Source organism: Carcharodon carcharias, chromosome 1 (genome assembly GCF_017639515.1).
Source record: "Carcharodon carcharias isolate sCarCar2 chromosome 1, sCarCar2.pri, whole genome shotgun sequence".
Classification (NCBI taxonomy): Eukaryota; Metazoa; Chordata; class Chondrichthyes; order Lamniformes; family Lamnidae; genus Carcharodon; species Carcharodon carcharias.
Genome location: NC_054467.1, coordinates 61426012 through 61452213, shown reverse-complemented (window position 1 = coordinate 61452213; position 26202 = coordinate 61426012). Strand labels below are relative to the sequence as shown.

At 42.5% G+C, this 26202-nt stretch overlaps 1 protein-coding gene across 4 annotated transcripts in view; it reads left to right on the top strand.

Annotated features, from left to right (window-relative positions):
* otud4 (OTU deubiquitinase 4) overlaps positions 1–26202 on the top strand; it is a 109907-nt gene that overhangs the window by 42888 nt on the left and 40817 nt on the right. For all 4 annotated transcript variants that reach the window (XM_041186435.1, XM_041186427.1, XM_041186445.1 and 1 more), the window contains 3 exons: positions 3581–3678; positions 23370–23479; positions 23802–24000. In XM_041186435.1, coding sequence (XP_041042369.1) covers positions 3581–3678; positions 23370–23479; positions 23802–24000 — 407 coding nt within the window. The remainder of the gene's footprint in view (positions 1–3580; positions 3679–23369; positions 23480–23801; positions 24001–26202) is intronic.

Below are 26202 nucleotides of genomic sequence, written 5' to 3'. Positions count from 1 at the left end.
CCCAGCATGGTTCAAATCAAACCTGTCCCAACGGAACAGCTCTCTCCTTCCCCAGTAGAGGTGCTAGTGCCCCATGAATCAGAACCCATTTCTCCCACATCACACTAGACCCTTGCTTCCCTATTTTTCTGGGAGATTATTTGTGTTTTCTTCCATGATGACAGAACTGAAGTAGTTGTTTAATTGCTCTGCCATTTCCTTGTTTTCTATTATAAATTCTTCTGTCATGGCCTGTAAGGGACCTACATTTGTCTTCATTAATGTTTTTCTTTTTACATATTTATAGAAGCTTTTACTGTCTGCTTTTATGTTCCTTGCAAGTTTACTCTCACACTCATTTTTCCTCTCTGTATTAATCTTTTGGTCCTCCTTTGCTGAATTCTAAACTGCTCCCAATCCTCAGGTTTGTAACTTTTTCTAGCAACTTTATATGACTCCTCTTTGGATCTAATACTATCCTTTATTTTATTGGCCATGGTTGGGCTGCTTTTCCTGTTGCATTCTTGTGCCAGAAAGGAATGTATAACTGTTGCAATGCACATATTCATCTCTTAAATATTAGCCATTGCCTATCCACCACCCATGTCTTTTAATGAAGATCCCCAATCTATTTTAGCCAACTCATGTTTCATACCATCGTGATTCCCTTTTTCAAGATTTTGGACCCTAGTTTTAGATCAGCCTACTTCACTTTCCATCCTAATGAAGAATCCTTTCATGTTATGGTCACTGTCCCCTAAAGGAACCCGCATAACAAGATTATTAATTAACCCCTTCTCATTGCACAATACCAAATCTAGAATAGCCAGTTCCTTAAGTCAGTTCCTTGACACACTGGTCTAAAAAAACCATCTTGTACACACTCCAGGAATTCATCCGCCACAGTTTTATTGCTAATTTGGTTTGCCCAGTCTATATGTCGATTAACGTCACTCATGATTACTGTAGCACCCTTATTACATGCATCTCTAATTTCCTACTTAATGCCATGCCCTACCTTATCACTACTGTTTGGAGGCTTGCAGACAGCTCCCACTAATGTTTTCCACCCCTTCTTCTTAGCTCCACCCAGACTGATGCTACATCTAGATTTTCTGAGTCAGCATCCTCTCATTATCGTACTGATTTCATCCTTAACTAATAACACCACGCCACCTCCTTTTCCTTCTTGCCTGTCCGTCCTTAATATTGAATACCTTTGGTCACCCTCCAGCCATGTCTCCATAATTGCAATCATATCGTACCTGTTTACATCTATTTGCGCTTTTAATTCGTCTACCTTATTGCGAATGTTTGGTGCATTCAGATACAGTGCCTTTAGACTTGTCTTTTTAACATTTTAACATTTTTTTTGTACCACGGTCCTATTTGCTATTAGTCCTTGTTTCCTCTGCCTTCCACTTTTGCTTTCTACTTTTCTGCCTTTCATTCCTATCTTTGTTTCTCTCTCTTGTGTCTCCCTGCTCAGATTCCTTTGCCCTTGCCACTCTTGTTTAAACCCTCCCACAGTGTTAGCGAATACACCTGTGAGGATATGGGTCCTGGACTCCTGGGATGCAACCCGTCCAGCTTGTACAGATCCCATCTTCCTCAGAATCGGGCCCAATGCCTCAGGTATCTAAATCCCTCCCTCCTATACCATCTCTCCAGCCACGCATTCATCTGTTCTATTCTCCTTTTCCTGATCTCGCTAGTACATGGCAATGGGAGTAATCCTGAGATTGATCCCCATATTCTGCTTTCAAGACCTCATCCCTCTTTTTAACTATGTTATTGGTACCGATATGGACCATGACCTCTAGCTGTTCATCCTTCCCCTTCAGAATGCCCTGCAGCCGCTCAGTGACATCGTTGACCCTGGCACCAAGGAAGCAACATACCATCCTGGTGTCATGTCTGCAGCCGCAGAAATGTCTACCTGTCCATTACGATAGAATTCCCTATCGCAGTTGTTCTTCCACTTTTTTTTATCTCTCCCCACCCCCCCCCCCACCACACACACACACACACACACACACACACACACACACACACCCCACCACCACCCCCCTGGCAGCTGAGCCATTTGTAGTGCCACGGACTTGGTTCTTGCTGCATTCCCCCGAGAAATCATCTCTCCCAGCAGTATCCAAAATGGAAAATCTGTTGTAGAGGGAGATGGACCCAGGAGGCTCCTGCAGTACCTGCCTAGTGCTTTTACTCTATCTGGCGGTCACCCATTCCCTTTCTGCCCGTGCACTCTTTACCTGCAGTGTGATCACCTCACTGTGCTATCCACGAAGATCTCGTCATTGCGGATGCTCCACAGTGACCCCAACTGTAGCTCCAGCTTCGAAATGTGGATTTTGTTTTGAGTAGCTGCAGCTGGGGACACTTCTTGCACACTTGGTCACCCTGGACCTGGAAGTGCCTCTGACTTCCCACATTGCACAGGAGGAGCATTCCACTTGGCCCAGCTGCCCTGCCATGACTTACTTTTAAATTACTCCCTTTACTTTTACTTCCTTTAGCTTAGAGAATATTAAGGACAGAAGAAATACTTACCAGGTGCTACTTACCAAGGCCCTTCTTACTGAGGAAAGGTAGAAAATGAAAGGATCCCTCCCATCTTCTCACCAAACTTCAACTGAAGCATTCTGATCCAGCCCAAAGCAACATTCCAGTGCAGCCTAGGAATGATTTGGTCACAATATTCATTTACATTCTAGGGAATTATATTTATTACAAGAAAGCCCACTATCAGGTTATTTTTTAAAAATACAACAAATATGAACAGCCAATGAGATACTACCTTGGTCAATTAAAGTCTTGAAAACCAAGTTGTTTTCACATTAGAGGCATTTTTTGAACACTGGAAAACGTGAGTGTCGGTGGGGTTGGTAATTGGCAAAGCTCATTGGTCAGGACTCTAACAATATCTAAAGCGTAAAGGCAGTGGGCAAGAGCAAAGGAGCCAAAAAGTTGGAAGTCTAATGAGTGTAGGAACTGTTATTGGATCACTCCGAATTTGTGGAATGATCAGTTAATTATTGGGAAATTACTGAGAAATAATACAATATAATTTTCTTTTCGACTGTGATTTTTTTTTCCCCCCTTTTTAATTCTTCCTCTCCTGAAGGCAGTGACTCATTAGAACATAAAGCCTGGAATAAGAAAAGGCCCATCACTCTTCCTCACCCCGTTACTTCTACAAACTGTGTAGTCCATTTTGGACTCTTTAACCCACACATTCTATCTCCTGAAGAAATGTTCTGTCTATCTATATGGATATTCCCAAAATCAAACTACCACGGAATATGCATCTGTTTGGGCCAACTGCCGTCTACAGAGAACATTACTCTCTGGTCCCTGCTGCAGCCGATCAACATGTCCTATGGAATATTTCATCGCCTCAGCCCATGTCTTTCCCCAGTATTTTCATCCCATTCCCATGGTTTCTTTCACTGAAGGTCCTGGTTGGATTATTGCTTTGAAACACACTCTGGTTTGCTTGTTCTTGTGGATGCATGCATAGGTAAATAATAAAGACTATTAGAAAGTTTATATACATATTTTAAAACATTCTTTCATAACCCCTTAGGTATGCCTGGATAATGGTAAGTGCTACAATGCACATATTCAGGCAGTCAATCCTGATAATGGACCTGTTGTTGTCTACATAGAACAGCTAGGAGAAAAGTAAGTTTGGTGACTTTAATTTTAACTATTCTTACATTGTCCTTTACTTCTTCAATTTCTATTTAATAGAATTAGATGACTGCTTTGCATTTTGGTCTAGATTCAGTATATCAGCAAAAGCAAAATATTGCAGATGCTGGAAACCTGAAATAAAAATAGTAAATGATGGAAATACTCAGGTTTGACAGCATCTCGGGAGAGCGAAATGGAGTTAACGTTTCAGATCAAGGACTGTCATGAATGTACAGAGCAGCAAATGTCACTGTGCAAGTGTAATTGGACTGTGCACTTGCAGGGGCAATAGATTTCCAGTTTCCCAACTGATCTACTTTAGGGAATAGTGGCTATGAGCCCCTCTCAAAACCAGATTCAGATCCTGATTTTTTACAAAAAATAAAGGACCTTAAAATGCTCTTGAGGGTTGGGAGAAGGAAGATGAAGACTTTACAAAGGGATACTTTTTAATGGAAAGAATCGGGTAATTTCATCCAGACTGTCGATAAGAATATAGGCCATGGAAGTGGTGGTGGAGTTGGAGGAAAATCAAATAGACATCCTGCTATTGATTTCTCACCACTGAACTCCACTGAAAGGTGTATACATGCGGGTGTTGGTTGAGAATAGGATCTGGCAGTGCTATAATGCTCCTATGATTGGAAAGTCTTCTGACGCTCACTGGTGGGTCCCATGCATGAAATATGGCATCTACCTGGAGGGAAGGAAAATACTTTTTCACATACCTTCTCCTGTGAACGCAGTTCTTAATGGAATGTTTTGGTGCAGATTTTGCTGGAGCAGGGAATCTTGCGGCGTACCGTATTACTTATACTTGTTTGTGCATGTTAGATTTTAAACATATTTTTTCCCAAACAGTTGCTGTAAGTGCAAGCTGATAATAGGTGAAGGCAACAGGGCATCTGGGACCTTGGTGAAAAACAGGACAGTGTGTACGTCCTTAACCAATGAGATATTAAGGATTGAAATAAACCGTGAAGGAAGGTGAATTAGAGCATTAAATTGGTACAGGAAGAGAAATAAGAGAGAGAGTGCTGCGATTCAGGGAAAGAAAGAAGACAGAAAAAGTATTTAGAAAATAAAATAAAATTTGAAATTTCGAAAAATCTCTAACAACGATTCATACCCGAAGAAATGAAACCCCACTTTTTTTAATTGTTCACTTCCTGGGTAAGGTAGATTAATTGACAGTCACATACCCTAGATTCTAGAATGGTCCCAGCTTTTGGAAGGTAGCAAATGTAACACAACTATTCATGACAGGAGGGAGAGAGAAAACAGGGAAACACCGGTAGTTAGTCTCACATCAAATATCAGGAAATTGTTGGAATATAACATTAAGGAGGTGTTTACAAGGCACTGAAGAAATCATATGATTAGACCGAGTCAACATAGTTTAATGAAGGGAAATCATGTCTTACAGCCTCAAAAAACTAGTAAATTTGTAACCAGCAGATTAGCTGAAGGGCATCCAATGTATATAGTTTATGTTTATATTTATTTCTAAAGGCATTTGACAAGGTGCTGCATAAAAGGTTATTAAAAAGGATCATGGCACTTGAGGTTGGAGGTATAGCGGAATGGTTAATGGACAGAAAACATTGGGGATAAATGGCGTATTTTCAAGTTAGCAGGCTGTAACTAGTGGGGTGGCACATGGATCAGTGCTGAGCCTCAACTATTTACAATCTATATTAATGACTTGGATCACTCTCATCCAATAGGATTTTGATGCTCACCAAACTTGTGATCAGATCACCATATTTACCACATGATACAAAATATATGCAATATTAATAAAACATGTGCATTTTTAAAAAATTTTTTTTAAATTAAACCGGAAGTAATCAAACCTGGGCCAGCATCTTCCTGTTGGCGAGTGGGGGCGGGACCCGCTTGATGATGCGTAAAATAACGCGGGATGACACCAGGCGTGTGTCCTGATGTCACTCCGCGTCACTTAGATTGTCAGTTTGGCGGGTGCGCATCTGGCTCGGATGCTGACCTGTCAACAGCCTATTAAGGCCATTAAAAAAAACAATTGAACTCATTAATGGATCTGCCCATCCAACCTTAAGGTTGGCGGGCAGGCCGGGAGCCCAGGCGGGCTTCTGAAAAGACATGAAACCTCATCCATGGGCGGGATGAGGTTTCATGAGTGTTTTAAAAAAATGCAGAATATTTTACAGTAAAAGTTATGCACATGTCCCAGCTCACGACAGTGTCACATGAGGGGACATGGCAGGGAAATTTTTTTCTAATCTTTATTGAAAGTTTTATATCGGTGCCGATCACCCTGAGGCAGTGCTTTGCCTTGGTGATTTGTGCGCTCTTTCTTGTGCATGCGCAAAAGAGTGCACTCCCAGCTGAGAGACCCCCCGCCCGCATAAGGAGCGCATAATGCTTCCTGGCGCACGTCACACTGGGCGGGCCTTAATTGGCCCTCCCATGTAAAATGGCGGCGCGCCCCCGATCGAAAGCACACCTGCTCCCGCACTCTCTTCCCAGCCCCCGTGGATGGAGGGGAAATGTTGCCTCTGATTATACTCACTGCTAGAGCCTGGAGAATAGCTTCAAAAAGGTTTTGCAATCCAATTGTTTAGTAAAGCAAGCCTACTGTATGCACAATCAAACAGTGGTGACAATCTGTTAACTGAGGTATTCTGTTTTTGACAGTGTGCTCCAGTTTTTCAAAAATGCAAATCTCTTGAGTAAATTGTCTCTGTTTGATCAGAGTTGATATATCAGGTGACTTAGGGAGAGAAACTCTGTGTATTGGCTTCTGCGCTATGATTCTTGCCTTGCTTATATTCTGTCGTCTGCCATGTCCAGACATTTAATAGACCTTTGGATCATGCCTAACCTCCTGTAATTTCTCCTTTGGACCCAATAGGGCCCTGTTCCTTTCAATTACACATTTCGACATACCAATTAAGATGAAAGCTGAAAACATTTGAATGTTGCTGCGCCAGCCCAGCTTGTCAAAGTGGCACATTTAAACCTTCATTGGCAGCTATGTAGTGCTCTCTGTTGCTCATGCAGCTCAACCATTTTGTGAAAACTACCAACTAAACAAAACCAAGTTCTTAAGGGACGCAGGTGATGTTAACTGCATTCCCCAATAAAATCTTGGGAACAGTTGGACCTTCCGAAGGTTAGTCCTGCATTCACAGTATTCCACAGAATGGTTCTACTGATCTAAATATGTCTTAATTTTGAGACACCCGGAAAGATTAGGAACAGAGTAGGTAACAAATGGCAGATTATTTTTCTTGTTTCATTGAGCAAGTGGCCCTTCATTGCCCAGGTTGCTATAAACCTGACAACTGAACTATATTCTGATCAACATAGTCACACTCTGACCAATGTGTAACTCCTGCTTAACAGCAGCGTGGTTGATTGTTCCTTTAGGATGGATGACAAATAGCTGTCCAGTATGTGACACCCATACTCGTACCCACCACTGCAACTTTAACACAACTCGGTATTATGTGGCTCTAAAAATGAACAGCATGAATTTGTCATGTCTGACTGATTCACCATATGTGGTGAGCCTATTGATAACACTGACTTGGATGAAGGTGCCAAGAGTAATGTATCCAGGTTTGCTGACAATACAAAGCTAGGTGGGACAATAAGCTTTTGGGAAGACTAGGAGCCTGTAAGGGGAATATAGCCAAGTTAGTTAAGTGGGCAGTTGGAGCATATGGCATATGGAGCATAATATGGGGAAATGCGAGGTTATTCACTTTGATAGGAAAGCTAGAAAACCAGAATTTTTTTACGTGATGAGAAATTCGTAGATGTTCATGTCTAGAAGAATTTTGAGTGTCCTCGTGCAAGAAACATGAAGTTACCGTGCAAGTATAGCAAGCAATTAAGAAGGCAAATAGCATGTTGGCCTTTATTGTAAGGTGCTTGGAGTATAAGAATAAGAAAGATTTGCTACAATTGTCTGGGGCTTTGGTGAGATCACACCTGGGGCACAATGCGCAGTTTTGGTCTCCTCTTAGGAAGGATATACATTCGTTGAAGGTGATGCGGTGAAAGTTTACTAGATTTTTTTTTGGGATGAGAGGTTGCTCTATGAAGAGAGGTTGAGTAAAATAGCCCTGAAGCCTCTGGATTTGGGAAGAATGAGAGGTGATCTCATTGAAACATAGAAGACCCTGAGGTGGCTTGACAGAATAGATGCTGAGAGATTGTCTTCCCTTGTTGTAAAGACTAGAACTAGTGGCCATAATGTCATTATAAACGGCCAAACATTTAATACTGAGGTGAAGAATTTCTTCACTCAGCGGGTTATGAATCTTTGGATTTATCAACACCAGAGGGCTGTGGATACTTTGTTGTTAAGTATATTCAGGGCTGAGCTCATTAGATTTCAGGACTAGGGGAATCGAGGAATGTAGCGATTGGGTGAGGAAATGAAATTGAGGTGAAAGATTGGCCATGATCTTAATGGCAGAGTAGCCTTGAGCGGCCTTACGGCCTCTGCTCCTATTTAAGTTCTTATCGTCTTTCTTAAAAGGGTATTTACATGTTAATTACCAGACCTAACTTTCTGTAGTGAGACTAATGCACAAATGCAGCAACTTCATGAAAATTCATGGGGAGATTAAGGATGAGATCCTGTTTTTTTAAAGCTAACGGCAAAGCACCACAAATTACCAAGAGCTTGTGACTTTGCAATTCACAAGGCCCCTCTTCCTTGCTACAGGTTGCTGGCTGCCTTGCATGTTAATACCATTGTAAAACAAAAACAGAATTATCTGGAAAAACTCAGCAGGTCTGGCAGCATCCGCGGAGAAGAAAAGAGTTGACTTTTCGAGTCCTCATGACCCTTCGACAGAACTGGGTGAATCCAAGGAGAGGGGCGAAATATAAGTTGGTTTAAGGTGGTGGTGGTGGTGGTGGGAGTGGTGGTGAGAGTGGAGGGGGTGTGGTGTGGTTATAGGGACAAGCAAGCAGTGATAGGAGCAGATAATTAAAAGATGTCACAGACAAAAGAACAAAAGAACACAGAGGTGTTGAAGTTGGTGATATCTAAACGAATGTGCTAATTAAGAATGGATGGTAGGCCACTCAAGGTATAGCTCTAGTGGGGGTGGGGGGCATAAAAGATTTAAAAATAATGGAAATAGATGGGAAAAGAAAAATCTATATAAATTATTGGAAAAAACAAAAGGAAGGGGGAAGAAATAGAAAGGGGGCGGGGATGGAGGAGCGAGTTCAAGATCTAAAGTTGTTGAATTCACTATTCAGTCCGGAAGGCTGTAAAGTGCCTAGTCGGAAGATGAGGTGCTGTTCCTCCGGTTTGCGTTGGGCTTCACTGGAACAATGCAGCAAGCCAAGGACAGACATGTGGGCAAGAGAGCAGGGTGGAGTGTTAAAATGGCAAGCGACAGGGAGGTTTGGGTCATTCTTGCGGACAGACCGCAGGTGTTCTGCAAAGCGGTCGCCCAGTTTACGTTTGGTCTCTCCAATGTAGAGGAGACCACATTGGGAGCAACGAATGCAGTAGACTAAGTTGGGGGAAATGCAAGTGAAATGCTGCTTCACTTGAAAGGAGTGTTTGGGCCCTTGGACAGTGAGGAGAGAGGAAGTGAAGGGGCAGGTGTTGCATCTTTTGCGTGGGCATGGGGAAGTGCCATAGGTTGAGGAGTAGGGGGTGATGGAGGAGTGGATCAGGGTGTCCCAGAGGGAACGATCCCTACGGAATGCCGCCGGGGGGGTGAAGGGAAGATGTGTTTGGTGGTGGCATCATGCTGGAGTTGGTGGAAATGGCGGAGGATGATCCTTTGAATGCGGAGGCTGGTAGGATGATAAGTGAGGACAAGAGGACCCTATCATGTTTCTGGGAGGGAGGAGAAGGCGTGAGGGCGGATGCGCGGGAGATGGGCCGGTTGAGTGCCCTGTCAACGACTGTGGGTGGAAAACCTCGGTTAAGGAAGAAGGAGGACATGTCAGAGGAACTGTTTTTGAAGGTAGCATCATCAGAAGAGATGCGACGGAGGCGAAGGAACTGAGAGAATGGGATGGAGTCCTTACAAGAAGCGGGATGTGAGGAGCTGTAGTCGAGTTAGCTGTGGGAGTCGGTAGGCTTGTAATGGATATTGGTGGACAGTCTATCACCAGAGATTGAGACAGAGAGGTCAAGGAAGGGAAGGGAAGTGTCAGAGATGGACCACGTGAAAATGATGGAGGGGTGGAAATTGGAAGCAAAATTAATAAATTTTTCCAAGTCCTGACGAGAGCATGAAGCAGCACCGAAGTAATCATCGACGTACCGGAGAAAGAGTTGTGGAAGGGGGCCGGAGTAGGACTGGAACAGGGAATGTTCCACATACCCCATAAAGAGACAGGCATAGCTGGGGACCATGCGGGTACCCATAGCCACACCTTTTATTTGGAGGAAGTGAGAGGAGTTGAAGGAGAAATTGTTCAGTGTGAGAACAAGTTCAGCCAGACGGAGGAGAGTAGTGGTGGATGGGGATTGTTCGGGCCTCTGTTTGAGGAGGAATCTAAGGGCCCTCAGACCATCCTGGTGGGGGATGGAGGTGTAGAGGGATTGGACGTCCATGGTGAAGAGGAAGCGGTTGGGACCAGGGAACTGGAAATTGTTGATGTGACGTAAGGTGTCAGAGATACCATTGTGTTGTTCAGACATTGTTATTTTCTTAGCAAATTCTGGGCCTGTGTTTCACAGTTTACTTGTGTAATGACCTGTAACAGGATGTTATGACCTGTTAGATATTTTGAGTGCTTGTTCCTATGGATCCGAAGCTAATTAACATTAATATTACTGAATCACTTTAAAAATGTAAGTGTATATGTTTTGAGATGATGACTTATAGTTTGAGGCATATGTCCAATAATATGCCTCAAGCTGTTGCTCATCGTCTCAAAACATACATGATACCATTAATACAATAAATAGTATACCTATTAGTAATGAGCTGATGTTGGAGATTTTAGACCAGAAACTGCAAAATTTTTCTTGTGTTTCACTCTAATGCATTATTGATCTTTCAAGGAGCAGTTATTTTAATTGTAATAAATGTATCCTTCTGATTTAGAACTTCTTAACAGCACGTGCTGTAGTTTTCTGGTGTGCTACAGGTTGCAATTTGGAGTAACTGGCCCTTAGGGGAATAAATTAGCAGACCAACTGATTTCCCTAGGACCGGAAAATGTATCCTTTGGAGAATATGTTTTTAGTGCATTCAGAGATGGCACATCAATTCTGTGCCTAAATTTTGAGATTTCGCAAAGAAACCGATCAAGTTGCCTTGCAGCTTTTACTTATAGCACTTAATTGGTAATGACTGTAAAATCTGACTTCCTGACATAGTGAAGAATCTACCTAGCAGTGTAATTGTACTGAAGGTTACAAAGGCTAATGTGGGCTGATGTTTGCCTGTATATTCTGAACTGAGTCTGCAAAATGCAACCCTCACTGCTACAATTAAGGAAATGCGGCTTCTGTGTACATTTGGCCTCTAGTTTTGCTAAACTTTATCTACAGCAGTAACATCATTGCAATGTTCCTTCTGTTGGGTTGCTTTGCTCAGTGAACACGGTTGTACACCTATCTACTGGTGAGTGAGTTGGTAAACAAGATACTGCAGACGCAGAGACCAATGTAAGGTGAAGCGCATGCTGTTTATTATCACAAGTAACAGAGCACTAACACGTGTGCTTCTCCAACCAGACCCTATTCTAAACTACCGATTAACATTGTATCCCGCGCTACATAGCAATTGGGTAATGCAATTGCGTGGTCAATCTGCTCACATTCTCTTAAAGGCATATTGTACCTCAGATTACCACATCCCTCCCCATTTACTCGAAAGTGCAATTTACAATCTTTACAATATATCAACTATTCACATAAATAAACTACAAATTCAGTCTCCCTGGAGGCTTCATCAAACGTGTCAAATGTCGTAATTCTATGACTTCGGATAGTTTATCCGAGGCCTCCCTCCCAGGAGTTATCTGTCCATTAGGTTCTCCAATTGGAACCTATAGGTTTGTTTCTTTGACATTCTCAGGCTCAACGGATCCTACAGGCGCTTCCAAACCAAGTGGAGTTCCTTCCACATGTGGTGTAGACTCCAACGGAAATGCTTGGCACAGCCTTTCTTGTGGATCTGTTTCTTTTTTCCTGAGGTGGTCTACGTGTCTCCTAATTATCCGACCTTCGGCGGATGTGAGATAGGAAAGGGGTCCTGTCACTGCACTAACTTCACCTGATAGCCATTTGGGCCCATCTCCAAAGTTCTTTGCAAAAACTGTGTCTCCAGCACTGAAGTTTCTTTCATGGCTGTGCCCATTTTCTGGGCCTCCTGACTTCACTCGACTCCCCCCCACCCCCCCACCACCCACCCACCCAATTCGGCCTTATGAGACTCGATGTCCTGAGATGTCTCTCTATCAATAACTCTGCAGTGGGGAAGAGCAACCATAAAATGATAGAATTGTTCATTAGGATGGAGAGTGAAGAAGTTGAATTTGAAACTAGGGTCCTGAATCTAAATAAAGGGAACTTTATTTTAAAGGCTGTGAGGTGTGAGTTGGCAATGATGGATTGGGGAACCTTACTAAAAGGGTTGACAGTGGATAGACGATGGCTAATGTTTAAGCAGCGTATGCATGAATTGCAACAATTATTCATTCCTGTCTGGTGCAAAAATAAAACAGAAAAGGTGGCTCAACCATGGCTTAAAAAACAAAATTAGGGATACTATTAGATCCAAAGAGTAGACCTATAAAATTGCCAGAAAAAGCAGCAAGCCTGAGGATTGGGAGCAGTTTAGAATTCAGCAGAAGTGGACCAAAAGATTGATCAAGAAGGGAAAAATGGAGTATGAGAGTAACCTTGCAAGGAACATAAAAACTGACTGTAAAAGCTTTTATAAATAGGTGAGGAGAAAAAGATTAGCGAAGACAAACATAGGTCCCTTATCATCATAATCGAGGGAACTTATAATGGGGAACAAAGAAATGGCAGAAGAATTGAACACATATTTTGGTTCTGTCTTCAAAAAAGAGGACACAAGTAATTTCACAAAAATGTTAGACAACCAAGGGTCTAGTGAGAGGGAGGAATTGAAGAAAATCAGTATTAGTAAGAAAAATGGTGCTAGAGAAAATAATGGGGCTAGGGGCTGAAAAATCCCCATGGTCTGATAATCTACATCCCAGAGTACTAAAGGAAGTGGCCCTGGAAATATTGGATGCATTGGTGGGCATCTTCCAAAATTCTGTAGACTCTGGAGCAGTTCCTGCAGATTGGAGGGTGGCAAATGCAATCCCACTATTTAAAAAAGGAGGGAAAGAAAAAACAGAATTACAGACTAGTTAGCCTAACGTCAGTAGTGGGGAAAATGCTAGAGCCTGTTATAAAAGATGTGGTAACAGAACACTTGGAAAGCATTAACAGGGTTAGACATCAGCATGGGTTTATGAAAGGGAAATCATGCTTAACTAATCTGCTGGAATTTTTTGAGGATGTAACTAGTAGAATAGATAAGGGAGAGTTAGTGGATGTGGCATGTTTGGATTTCAAAAGGCTTTTGCTAAGGTCCCACATAAGAGGCTAGTGGGAAAAATTAAAGCACATGGGATTGGGGATAATATACTGGCATGGATTGAGAATTGGTTTACAGATCAGAAACAGAGTGTGGGACTAAATGAGTCTTTTTCCAGGTGGCAGGGGGTGACTAGTTGTGTACTGCAGGAATCGGTGCTTGGGCCCTAGCTATTCATGATATATATAAATGACTTGGATGGGGGAATTGAATGCAATATTTCCAAGTTTGTTGACCACACAGAACTGGGCAGGGTTGTGAGGAGGATGCAAGGAGGCTTCAGGGCGATTTAAGTCAAGTTGTTTGTGTGGGCAAACACATGGCAGATGCAGGGTAACGTGGATAAATGTGAAGTTATACACTGTGGTGTGAAAAACAGAGAGGCGGAATATTATTTAAATGCTGATATATTGGGAAATGTGGATTCACAAAGGGATCTGGGTATCTTTATACACTAATCAATGAAAGTAAATAGGCAGATGCAGCAAGCAATTAGGAAGGCAGATGGTATGTTGGCCTTCATTGCAAGAGGATTTGAGTTCAGAAGTAGGGATGTCTTACTGCAGTTATACAGGGCCTTGGTGAGACCACACCTGGACTATTGCTTGCAGTTTTGGCCTCCCTACCTAAGAAAGGAGATATTTGCCATAGAGGGAGTGCAACGAAGGTTCACTCGGTTGATGCTGGAGTTGCCAGGACTGTCACATGAGGATAGATTGGTTCAACTGGGCCTGTATTCACTAGAGTTTAGAAGAATGAGAGGGGATCTGATTGAAACGTATAAAATTCTAAGAGGGCTAGACACTGAATGCAGGGAGGATGTTTCCCCTGGTTGGGGTGTCTAGAACCAAGGGCCACAGTCTCAGGATATGGGACCGACCATTTAGGACTGAGATGACAAAACATTTCTTCACTCAGAGGGTGGTCAACCTGTGGAATTGTCTACCACAAAAGGCTATGGAGGCCAGATCACTAAGTATATTCAAGAAGGAAATTGATAAATTTTTGGATATTATGCGCATCAAAGAATATGGAGAGAAAGGGGGAATGTGGCGTTGAGATAGAGGATCAGCCATGATCATATTGAATAGCGGAGCAGGCTTGAAAGGCCGAATGGCCTACTCCTGCTAGTTTCTATGTTGCTATGTTTCTAACAGAATCTGTGCCCACCTTTGGATGCGTGCAGAGGCAATTGGGGGTATTGCCTTATCTTCCCCAAACAAGCCTAGTAGTGGCTTGTGGTCGGATACAATGAAGTGGTGACCATCGACATGTTGGTGGAACTTCTTAATAGCAAGTAAAATGGATAAGCTTTCTTTCTCTATTTGTGAGTATCTTCCATAGAAAAGTTACAGCGCAGAAGGAGGCCAGTCGTCCCATCTTGTCCATGCCAGCCCGATGACACCCAGGTGCCCTTTCTAATCCCACCTTCCTGCACCCGGCCCATAGCTTACGGAGCTTACCCGTAGCTTACAGCACTTAAGGTGTAGACCCAGGTACTTTTTAAAAGAGTTTAGAGTTTCTGCCTCTACCACCAACTTGAGCAGCAAATTCCAGACACCCACTAACCTCTGTGTAAAAAAAAAAAGTTCTTCATGTTCCCCCTACACCTTCTGCCACTTATCTTGAATCTATGTCCCCTGGTTCTCGGATTCTCCACCAAGGGAAACAATTTTATCCTGTCCACTCTATTCCCTTCATAATTTTGTACACTTCAATCAAGTCAACTCTCAGCCTTTTTTGTTCGAAGGAAAATAACTCCAACCTATCCAATCTCTCCTCGTAGCTACACGCTTCTAACCCTGGCAACGTTCTTGTAAACCTCCTCTGCACTCTCTCCAGAGCTATTACGTCCTTCCTGTAATGTGGTGACCAGAACTGCACACAATACTCCAGTTGTGGCCTCACCGGTGTTTTATACAATTCCAACATTGTATTCTCTATTTCTATTCTATACCTCTGCCAATGAAGGAGAGCATTCCATATGCCTTCTTTACAACCTTGTCAGTTTGAACTGCTGCCTTCAGGGACCTGTGTACTTGTATGCCAAGATCTCTCACTTCATCTACCCCTCTTCGTATATTCCCATTTATTGTGTAATCCCTGTAACTGTTTGACCTCCCTAAATGTGTGACCTCACACTTCTCTATGTTAAAATCCATCTGCCGCTTTATCGCCCACTCCACCAACCCATCTATATCGTTTTGGAGATTATGGCTATCCTCCACACTATCCACTACTCGGCCAATCTTTGTGTCATCTGCAAATTTCCCAATCGTGCCCCTCACGTTCACGTCCAAATCGTTAATATATAACACAAACAGCAAGGGTCCCAACACCGAGCCCTGTTGAATACCACTTGAGACAACTTTCCATTTGCAAGGGCATCCATCAAAGCCAATCTTTTATCCAGTTTGCCACATTACCCTGAATCCCGTGGGCTTTTACTTTCCTGACCAATCTGCCATGTGGGACCTTATCAAATGCCTTTCTAAAATCCATGTACGCGACATCCACTGCAGTACTTTCATCAACCCTTTTTGTCACTTCCCCCAAGAATTCAATCAAATTTGTGAGGCAAGACCTTCCTTTAACAAATCCATGCTGACCATCCCTGACTAGTCCATGCCTTTCCACATGACAGTTAATCCTATCTCTCAGGATTGATTCTACTAATTTTCTCACCACTGATACTGGCCTATAATTGTTTGGCATTTCCTTTGATCCCTTTTTAAACAGTGGAACTACGTTTGTATTTTTCCAGTTCTCCGGTACCTCCCCTCTATCTAGTGAAGATTGGAAAATCATCCTCAGAGCATCTGCTATCTCCTCCCTGACTTCCTTCAGCAGCCTCGGAAACAATCCATCTGGCCCTGGTGACTTATCAACTTTCAAGGATTTCAACCCTTCGAGTACTTCCTCTCTCTTTATGACTATCCCGTCCAATATCTCACAGTGTTCCTCCTGGACTACTATATCTACATCCTCCCTTTCCTTTGTAAACACGGAGACAAAATATTCATTCAAAACCCTTGCCACAGCCTCTGCATCTACACACAAGTTTCCATCTTCATCTCTGATAGGTCCCACTTTTTCCTTAACTAACCTTTTAGCATTAATGTATTGGTAAAACTTCTTTGGGTTATCTTTAACTTTACTTGCTAGTCTTTCTTCGTGCCCTCTCTTTGATTTTCTTATTTCCTTTTTTACTTTGTCCCTACACTTCCTATATTCGTCTAGGCTATCTGCAGTGCTTAGTTCTTTGTGCCTATTGTATGTTTTCTTTTTCTGTTTGATCTTCCCCTGTATTCCTCTAGACAACCGGGGTGGGGGGGTGTAGATTTGGCAGTACCACTCTTATTTTTTGTAGGGGACATGTCTACTTTGTACAATTAGGATTTTGCTTTTTAGTGCTTCCCACTGGTTTTCCACTGTTTTATCCTCCAGCAGTGCTGTCCAGTCCACCTCAGCCAAGTCCCTTCTCATTTCTGCAAAATTTGCCTTCCCCCAGTTCAAGACTTTTACTCCTGCCTTATCTCTGACCTTTTCCATGGTAATGCTAAATCTAAATGAATTGTGATCACCGTCACTTCACCAACTTGCCCTTCTTTGTACCCCAAGACTAGGTCTAGAATTGCATTTCCTCTCATTAGGTTTGTCACTAATCAGTTGAAAAAATTTTCCTGGACACACTGCATGAATTTTTCTCCCTCAGTGCCCCTTATATTGTTTGAATCCCAGTTGATATTAGGATAGTTGAAGTCTCCTACTATTATTGCCCTCTTGTTTTTACAAACAGAATTTTGCCTACATATTTGTTCTTTTATCTCCCTTTCACTATTTGGGGGTCTGTAGTAAACTCCCAGTAGTGTGACTGCCCCTTTTTTATTTCTAAGCTTAATCCATAAAGCCTTGTTTGTTGACCCATTTAGTATATCATCCCTTTTCACAACTGGAATTGATTCTTTAACCATCAGTACTACCCCCCTCCTTTTTTATCTCCTACTCTATCGTGTCTGAAGACTCTATAATCAGGGATATTAAGCTGCCAGTTTTGTCCCTCCTTTAGGCAGATCTCCGTTATAGCAATGACATGTTGCTGCCATGTGTATACCTGTGCCCTTAACTCATCTACCTTGTTTGTAATACTCCTTGCATTGAAGTATAAACAGTTTAACCCCGTCAATTTCCCTTGCTGGACACTTTGTAAATTTTGCTTCTCCTGTAACTCCATGTCTATCACAACGTCCCTAGCTAATGTTCTACCTCCATTTTTCTGATCTGAATCTGACTTATCTGGGACCCCATCCCCCTGCCACACTAGTTTAAATACTCCCCAACAGAACTAGTAAAAGCCCCCGGAAGGACACTGGTCCCAGCTCTGCCTGGGTGCAGCCCATCCAGTTTGTACAGGTCTCACCTTCCCCAGAACCGGTCCCAGTGCCTCAAGAATCTGAATCCCTTCCGGCTACACCATCTTTCCAGCCATGTGTTCATTTGGTCTATCCTCTTATTTCTGCTCTCGCTAGCATGTGGATTTGGGAATAATCCTGAGATTACTACATTTGAGGTCCTGCATTTTAATTTATCTCCTAACTTTCTGTACTGAGCGTGCAGGTCCTCATCCCTTAGTTTACCTATGTCATTGGTACCAATGTATATCACGAGCACTGGCTGTTTATCTTCCCTGCCCAGAATGTCCTGCAGCCACTCTGTGACAAGCTGGACCCAGGTGCCAGGGAGGCAACATACCATCCTTGATTCACATTTGCGGCCACAGAAGTGTCTGTCTGTGCCCCTAACCATTGAATCCCCTATCACTATAGCCCTGCCACTTGTTTTCCTCCCACCCCTCTGAGCGGAAGAACCACCCATGGTGCCATGAACTTGGATGTTGCTGCTTTCCCCTGAGAGGCCATCCCACCCCCCAACAGTATCCAAAGCGGTATATCTGTTAGAGAGGGGGATGACTACAGGGGACTCCTGCACTACCTCTCTGAGTCTTTTACTATTCCTGATGGCCACCCATTCCTTTTCAGCCTGTGTAATCTTTACTTGCGGTGTGACCACCTCGCTAAACGTGCTATCCGTGACTTGCTCAGCATCACGGATGCTCCACAATAAGTCCACCTACAGCTCCAGCTCCGAAGTCTGGTTAGCAAGAAGTTACATTTGGACACACCTTCCTCACACATGGTCACCAGGGATGCAGGAAGCGTCCCTCATTTCCCACATCCTGCAGGAGGAGCATATCACTGAGTTCTCCTGCCATGACGTCCCTCTCGATTAAGCTAGTTACTCCCTTAAAAAATATGCTAGCTCGGGGCCTTATTTATGTTAGCTAGGAACCTTGTTTCTTGACTAATTATACTTGTACAGTACTACTCTATACTTTTTTTTCATTCTGCAACACCTGAGTGTTCTTGAGACATAACCAGTGGGCTGTCCAGAGCCATCTGGTGGGAGAGTACTGACCCTACTCTGTAAGGGATGCATTGCAGTTCAAAATGAATTCTTTCTTTGGGTCAAAATGTACCAACAGGGCCAGTGAATATAGCAACTGCCTTACTGTCACAAAAGCCTGTTTTTGTGGTACTTGCCAAGTCCACCTGTGGCTTTTCTTGAGCAAACCATATAATGGAGCAGTACTGTTGAAAAATTTGGGAGAAAACGGCCAAAATAGTTAATCATTCACAAGAAGGACTTGAGTTCTATGGCGTTTTTTCGGTGCTGGTGACTCACGAATAGCTCTCACCTTGTCTTCTACTGGTTGAAGGCCCTATGAGTCGGCCCTATAGTCGACCCTATGACCCAAGTAAACCACGTGTATTGCTTGGAAGATATGTTTTTCACTTTTCAAACAAACTCCAGCTTGAGAAAGGCTTCAATACCTCTTCCAGGTTAGCCACGTGTTCTTCATCAGTTAATCCTGTTACTAGGACATCATCAAGATAAACCACAACATGGGGCAAACCTCAAAGTAAGTTTTCCATTGTCCGTTGGAAAATGGCACAAGGCATGAGACTCCGAAGGGTAACCTGGTGTAATGGTATAACTCCCTATGTGTGTTGTTAGCCACAAAATCTTGAGGGGCCTTTTCTAGCTTGATTCGCTAGTAAGCGTGGCTCATGTCGAGCTTCGTATATGTGGCTCCCCCTGCCAACTTGGAGTACAGTTCATCAGTTTTCGGTGTAGGCTGCCTGTCAAGTCTGGTCATCTTGTTAACGGTCAACTTGTAGTCCCTGCATATTCACACACCTTGGTCAGGCTTTAGTACTGGAACTATAGGTACTGCCCATTTGTAAAATTGTACGGGTTGTAAGAATCCCAACCTTTCTAGCCTACCTAATTTGACATCAAGTTTTTCTTGTAATGCATAGGAGACTGGCCTTGCCTTCAAATATCTGGGGTTGCCCCAGGATCCATGTGGATTTTCGCTTGCAGCCCTTGAATCTTCCCTGAAAACAGAGGCTTATTTCTGCAATAATTCCTGCAGGTCTTTCATTCTGAGTTGAAAAATTTTGGTCCACTCCAACTCTATTACCTTAAGCTAGTTCCGACCAAGTAGGCTTGGACCCTTCCCTGCTACCACAAACGGGTGAATTGACAGACTGATTTCCATACTGTACTGGAACCTTGCAGTATGTCTTCACCAGCATAGGTCTTTAATTTAGCATCTGAATTTTTAAGATTTAATGAGTGGTCTCCTCAATTCAGATATTTGAATGCATGTTTCCCTATAACTGTTGTGGATGTCCCTGTATCCACCTCCATTCGGATGGGTTTCCCGTTGACTTACACTGTCACGTAGATTGGCTCTATTTTACCCATTTTTAAGTTGTGTAGTGAGTCAATATCTGACTCTTTCTTCTAGTTTCTCTATTATGTGGATTTCACGATTTCTACCTTTCTGCCTAAAATTTTGTCTTAATCTGTCTTTACAATATCGCATAATGTGCCCATTACGATGGCAGTAGAAGCACTCAATTCTTTTAAATTGTCATTCGCTTGCAGGCTGTTTTGTTCCGTTTCTGCCATTATTATCGTGGGTTTTCTCTTTCAAACCATTGCTTTTTGCCAGTCTGTTAATGGTGGCTGTTTCTTGCCTTTCAGCACCATTGCCTTCCGCGCCATTTCTAACCGGTGCTTCTCTCCCGACACGAAGGATGGCACCATTTTGTGCTCCCTTGATTGTTTCTGAATCCCTGACTGCGCTCTCCATTGCGAGCACCAACTCCAGCGCCTTGCTGAAATCTAAATTTACTTCTGACAACAACCTTTTTGAATACAAAACAAAAACAGAAATACCTGGAAAAACTCAGCAGGTCTGGCAGCATCGGCGGAGAAAAACAAAGTTGACCTTTCGAGTCCTCATGACCCTTCAACAGAACTAAGTAAAAATAGGAGAGGGGTGAAATATAACCTGCTGAGTTTTTCCAGGTATTTCTGTTTTTGTTTTGGATTTCCAGCATCCGCAGTTTTTTGTTTTTATTTTTTAACCTTTTTTGAATGGCGTCTTCATTAATCCCACATACTAAACAGTCTCTTAACATGATATTCTGAACTCTCAGTGCTCAGTCAGTTGTTTTAAGGCTGCTGTATAGCAAGCAACTGTTTCTCCAGGGACCCGACACCTCGAATTAAATTTAAAACACTGTGTTGTTACCAAGGGTTTCGGCTGAAAATGGCTTTTCATAAGATTTACCAACTCATCAAAGCTCTTGGAATCTGGGACGTTGGGTGCAGTTAGACTACGAATTAGGCCATATGTTTTACTGACACTTGTCGATATGAGGATCGCTTGCCTCTCCTCCTCCCCTGATAGGTCGTTGGCCAAAATGTGTGACAGTCATCAGTGGTCTGATCGCATGCTGTTTATTAACACAAGTGGTAGAGCACTAACACGTGCTACTCCAATCAGCCCCTATTTTAAACAACTGATTAACATTGTAGCCTGCGTTACACAGTAATGGGTAATGCAATCACGTGGTCAATCTGCTCACATTCTCTTAAAGGTGTTTTGCATCTCAGATTACCACAATCATATTTGACGCTAGTTTTTTAAAAATTCCAAATTCTTTTTGTTTCCCTGCATTCCTTCCTGAAAGTGCTCAGCTTCACATACTGTGCCTAAGTGCCTTTAGATCAGGGGTGAAAAAAATTGGTCCACATCATTGTGTAGTTACTGCTCCGTACATCTTTTACATTCAGCATAAATCGTAGACCTTTGCAACAAACAGTAAGACCATTTGATCCATTGTGCCTGTGTTGGCTCTTCTCTAGAGTACTTCAAAACTAATGTTGCAATATGACCCATAGCATTGTATCCGCCTGGGGCAAAGTACTTAATGCTCATGTAATCTTCTGTGTAAAGAATTGTTTTCTCGCCTCATTTCGCCTTTTGTGACAATTTTTAATTGTTGATCCCTTGTCACTGATTTCTCAACCTGAGGAAATGGTCTTTCTTGTTCACTCCATCAAAACTGCTCATAATTTTAATAGCTTGGATCTCATCTTTGCCTTCTCTGCTCTGGTAGAAGTAATTCCAGATCTTTCTTCATTGTATCATTTTCGATCCATGGCATAATTCTGGTGTATCCATAATGTCCAATCTCTATGATTTTAATTACCTTTCTATAATGAGAACTGAGAGCTACACATAAGCACTCTAACTCAGGTCTAACCCATTAATTTGTATAAATTCTTCATTACTACTTTAATCTTGCAGTCTATGCCCCTAAGTCATGAGTTTCCCATTGAAACCTGTGGGTGGTAGCAAATTATTGCTTCCAATAAATCCTTTCCCACCTTATTTCAATTACTTTAAAATGGAATAAAGACATCTCACAACAGATGAAACTGATGACTATCTTGGTGTGCTCACTATCCCTCTGCCACACACTCAACTGAGATGAAATCATTTTCCCTGACGAGGAGGCTTGGGAGTAGTCACCTGATGAGTGTAAGATCAAACTAAAGTGTGCTTTCCTTCTCACCCAGACTGCAGGCATTCAGTCTTGTGTGAAACACCTATACCAGTGATAAACTGATATGAATTTTAACCTTGAAGAGGAGGGCTCAAAGCTGGGAATGACAGGGGATGTGGGCAACTGCCAATTCTAACTTGGGGGAATTGTACTTCAGCATAGTAACATCAGGAAAGATGGAAGTAAATCAGGAGATGGCAGAGTTATTTAAATGAAGTTCATCTGGCATTAGTCTCATCACTCAATGTTATGGAAATGAGAGTGAAGAATTTAAGAGGTTAACTAAAGCTGTCCTCACTGTAGGTGGCTTCTTCACTAGCAACAATATAGAAAGTGAGTGGAATAGAGGGGAGATAATGTAAATAAATTACACTGTAGCTGGGCTGATCCCTAACTATTACTAAAAGCCCAAGCATTAGTATGTCAATAACTCTGGTTGCCTATATTCTCCAGCCCTCTCTGTACACTCCCTACCAGTGGTACTGGAGGCAAAGGAAAAATTGGAAATCTGCCAGTAAGCCCATTAGAAGTCTGAGTTCAAAAATTTCCCAAAATTCAGATCATGCATCAGTTCTCAGGATTTGCTTTTCTTTTTTCTGAGAGAAAGTGGCCAGTGCTCCATCTAGTGGCGCAGCTGAAAATTATTGTCTGTTTAAAGCTGGCTGGGGAGGAGTGTGGAAGCTGTGGTTGAGTTCAAACTGTGTGTGGGTAAGGTCCGTCCATTGGTCTGTTGCTGGAGGAACTACTGCTTCACATTCATTTTAGGTTCCTTTCATTTGTAGAATACTAAACAGTTTTATGTACTAAATGCAAACAAATAATAGGTTACTGGTGAATACTGCATAGATGCATTTCAGACTCCGTTCTAATTTTATACCTGTTTTATTGGGTTAAGTTAACTTGTGCAAACACAGAACCATGAAATCAAGAAGTGACTGAAAATGTCAAAAAATACAAAAGAAAGAGATTGATTAATGAAAACACACATAGCACAATCCCCAGCAAGAGCTGCTAAAACAAAAACATGATCCAGGCATAACATAATGAGCTGAGTGTGTTTCTGTAACTATAATATGTATATATTTCTGTTTAGACACAGTGTCCCTCTTCAGAACCTTAGGCCACTTACACAGGTGTCTCGGGGCGCAACCTGGAACAGAGTTCAAGGGAAAAGAACTAAGAAGCTAATGAGCGTTAACTCTGGTAAGGATTTTTCTTTTTAAGTAATTTTCTGATTATAAAGGAAGAGGAGATGCATGAATCAGAATGTGGCAGTAACAAAACAATGTTTAGATCCATTTTTATAAACAGATTTATTACCTTGCTAAGCATATGTAGGCAAAGGCAATGTTGTGTTGTTCAAATACAGATGTAAATGTATGGCATCTAACTTCTGATATCACCCGTGAGCATCAAGTATGCCAAAAAGACATTTTATTGATAGTTGATTCTGATGCATCATGCCATGCTATCATACAGTCAGAACCAAAATAATGTTTAAAGAGTTATGCATTTCTCTTGTTAGAAGCTGACTTCAAGGGAGTGAAGAATTCAAGCAACTTTGTAAATAAACCAAGCCGATTGCAGTCGAGCCTGCCGCCACGCCTGCAGCAAACAATGGGAACCAGGCAGCAGAGCTCTACACAGCAGACCCCAGGTCAACAACCCAAGAAATCATCGACTGAGTATGTAGGACGAGATGAAGATTTTCCACAACTCTCAAAGTGAGTATTGGAGAAACTCCTGTTTTCCTGTTTGCACAAGTTTCACGATGATTCAGGAGTGAACAAGGAAGGTGGTGCATTTGATATAATCTATATGGATTTTAGCAAGACCTTTGATAAGGCCCCACATGGCATACTAGTCATGAAAAGCAAAAGCCCATGGGATCCAGTGCAAAGTGACAAGTTAGATCCAAAATTGGCTCAGAAACAGAAAGCAAAAGGTAATAGTTGGTGGATGTTTTTGTGACTGGGAGACTGTGTTTCCAGTGCGATCTGCAAGGCTCAGCATCAGATCCCTTACTTTTTGTGGTACAAGTCAATGATTTGGACTTGAATGTAAGGGCATGATTAAGAAGCTTCCATATGATACTAAAATGGACCATGTGGTTGATAATGAAGAAGAAAGTTGTAGACTGCAGGAAGATATCAATAGACTAATTAGGTGGGCAGAACAGTCGCAAATAGAGTTCAATACCGAGAAGCGTGAGATGAGCTATTTGAGAAAGGCTAAGAATGCAAGGGAATACTCAATAAATGGTAGGATACTGAGAAGTGTAGAGTAACCAAGGAACCTTGGAGCGTATGTCCACATCCCTGAAGATGGTTAGATAGGCCATGAAGGCATACAGGATGCTGAGACATTGAATATAAGAGCTAGGAGATTATGCTGGAACAATAAAGTATGTTTAGGTTAGTACGACATGTAGCTCTGGAAAGTAATGGGAAAGATGTGGTTGCATTAGAGAGGGGACAGAGGCGATTTACGAGGATTTGCCTGGACTGGAGAATTTGAGAAAAGACTGGATAAACCAGAGTTGTTTTATTTGGAACAGAGAGAAGGCTGTGTCTATAAAATTTGAGGCGTGTAGATAGAATGGTTAGGAAGGCCTTGGTTGAGGGGTCCATAACCACAGGGTATAGATTTGAGGTTTTGAGGAGAAGTATTTTTCACCCAGAGGGTATTGGGGATCTGGAATTGAAATGTTGCAGCAGAAAAGGTTGTGGACCAAGAGCTGGAAAGTGGGATTTGGTTGGTTATCTTTGGCGCAAACATGATGGCTGAATGGTGAATTTCCATGCTATAAATTTCTATGATTCATTGAGATAGGTTAAGACATTTTCATGAATTTATTTTTCATTGGTCTGATCATCTGGCTGACTTTGCATTTCCCTTTATCTATGATCTCCTTCAGTGCTAATGAAGATCATTTCCTTGACATTTTTAAAATATTCCCTCAATTTGTTTCCCTGTTTTGAAGAGGCTGACTCATGCTGGGAAATTGTTCCATAAATACAATCTCCATTACTTTGTCCTTGTGGCTATTGCTGATGTGCAAGTCTAAGCAATGTGGGATAGTAAAATTCCTAACTGTTGGGTATTGAATGTGAACCCAACCCTGTCTCATGGAATCCCTGGATAGTAATCTGGAGCAAATATCTTGGCTGATATTTGTTCTTTTCGATCCAGCCCAGGTACAGCTTTCAGCAGCTACTTGTGGCAACCCTGCTGGTACTGTGGTGAATATTTCTGCAACATTGACATTTAATGTAACAGAGTTTTCCCTAAGGTGTCAATTGGCTGAGACAGCTAATTGCTTGATTACTGTAGTTATAGCAGTTGTAGTGGTTTTTGGCACTGGACTAGCCTTGCAGAGGTTGTCAGTTCAAATCTCACCATGATACGTTCTGAAATTGAACTTGATGGTGCAGATCTTGCAGGTCAGCGATGAAGCAGAGGTGTTCGCTGACGGCCTGAAGAGGTACTACCCTATCTCGGACGTAGGTTTCAGTGGGAATTTGTTCTCCCAGCCGCAGCATGGATCCATGCCAAAGTTCGAGCAGCGGCCCTAGTGGTGAGATGTATTGCCATGCTCCTTTTATACTTCATGCACTGACGACTTGCCCTTTGAGGTCATTCTGATCAGTTCAGTGACAGGCAAGTGTTTCTTGATTTTTTTTTGGAATTTCTTATTTGATGTAGTTTCAGTTACAGCCTCCTACCCCCAACCATCTCCGCTCCTTTGGCAAACACAACACGCCCCTCCCCAGGCACACCCCTCCATTTTTGAAGGAGGTTTTTCTCTTCCATCAAGTGCTATTTCTGACTTTGGGGTGGAGGAGAGCTGGAGGAGCCAGGAGTAAAGGGGGGAGAGGCGCTGGGGTTGCGGAGGGGAATGGTGTTGGAGGAGTGGGAGTGTTTTA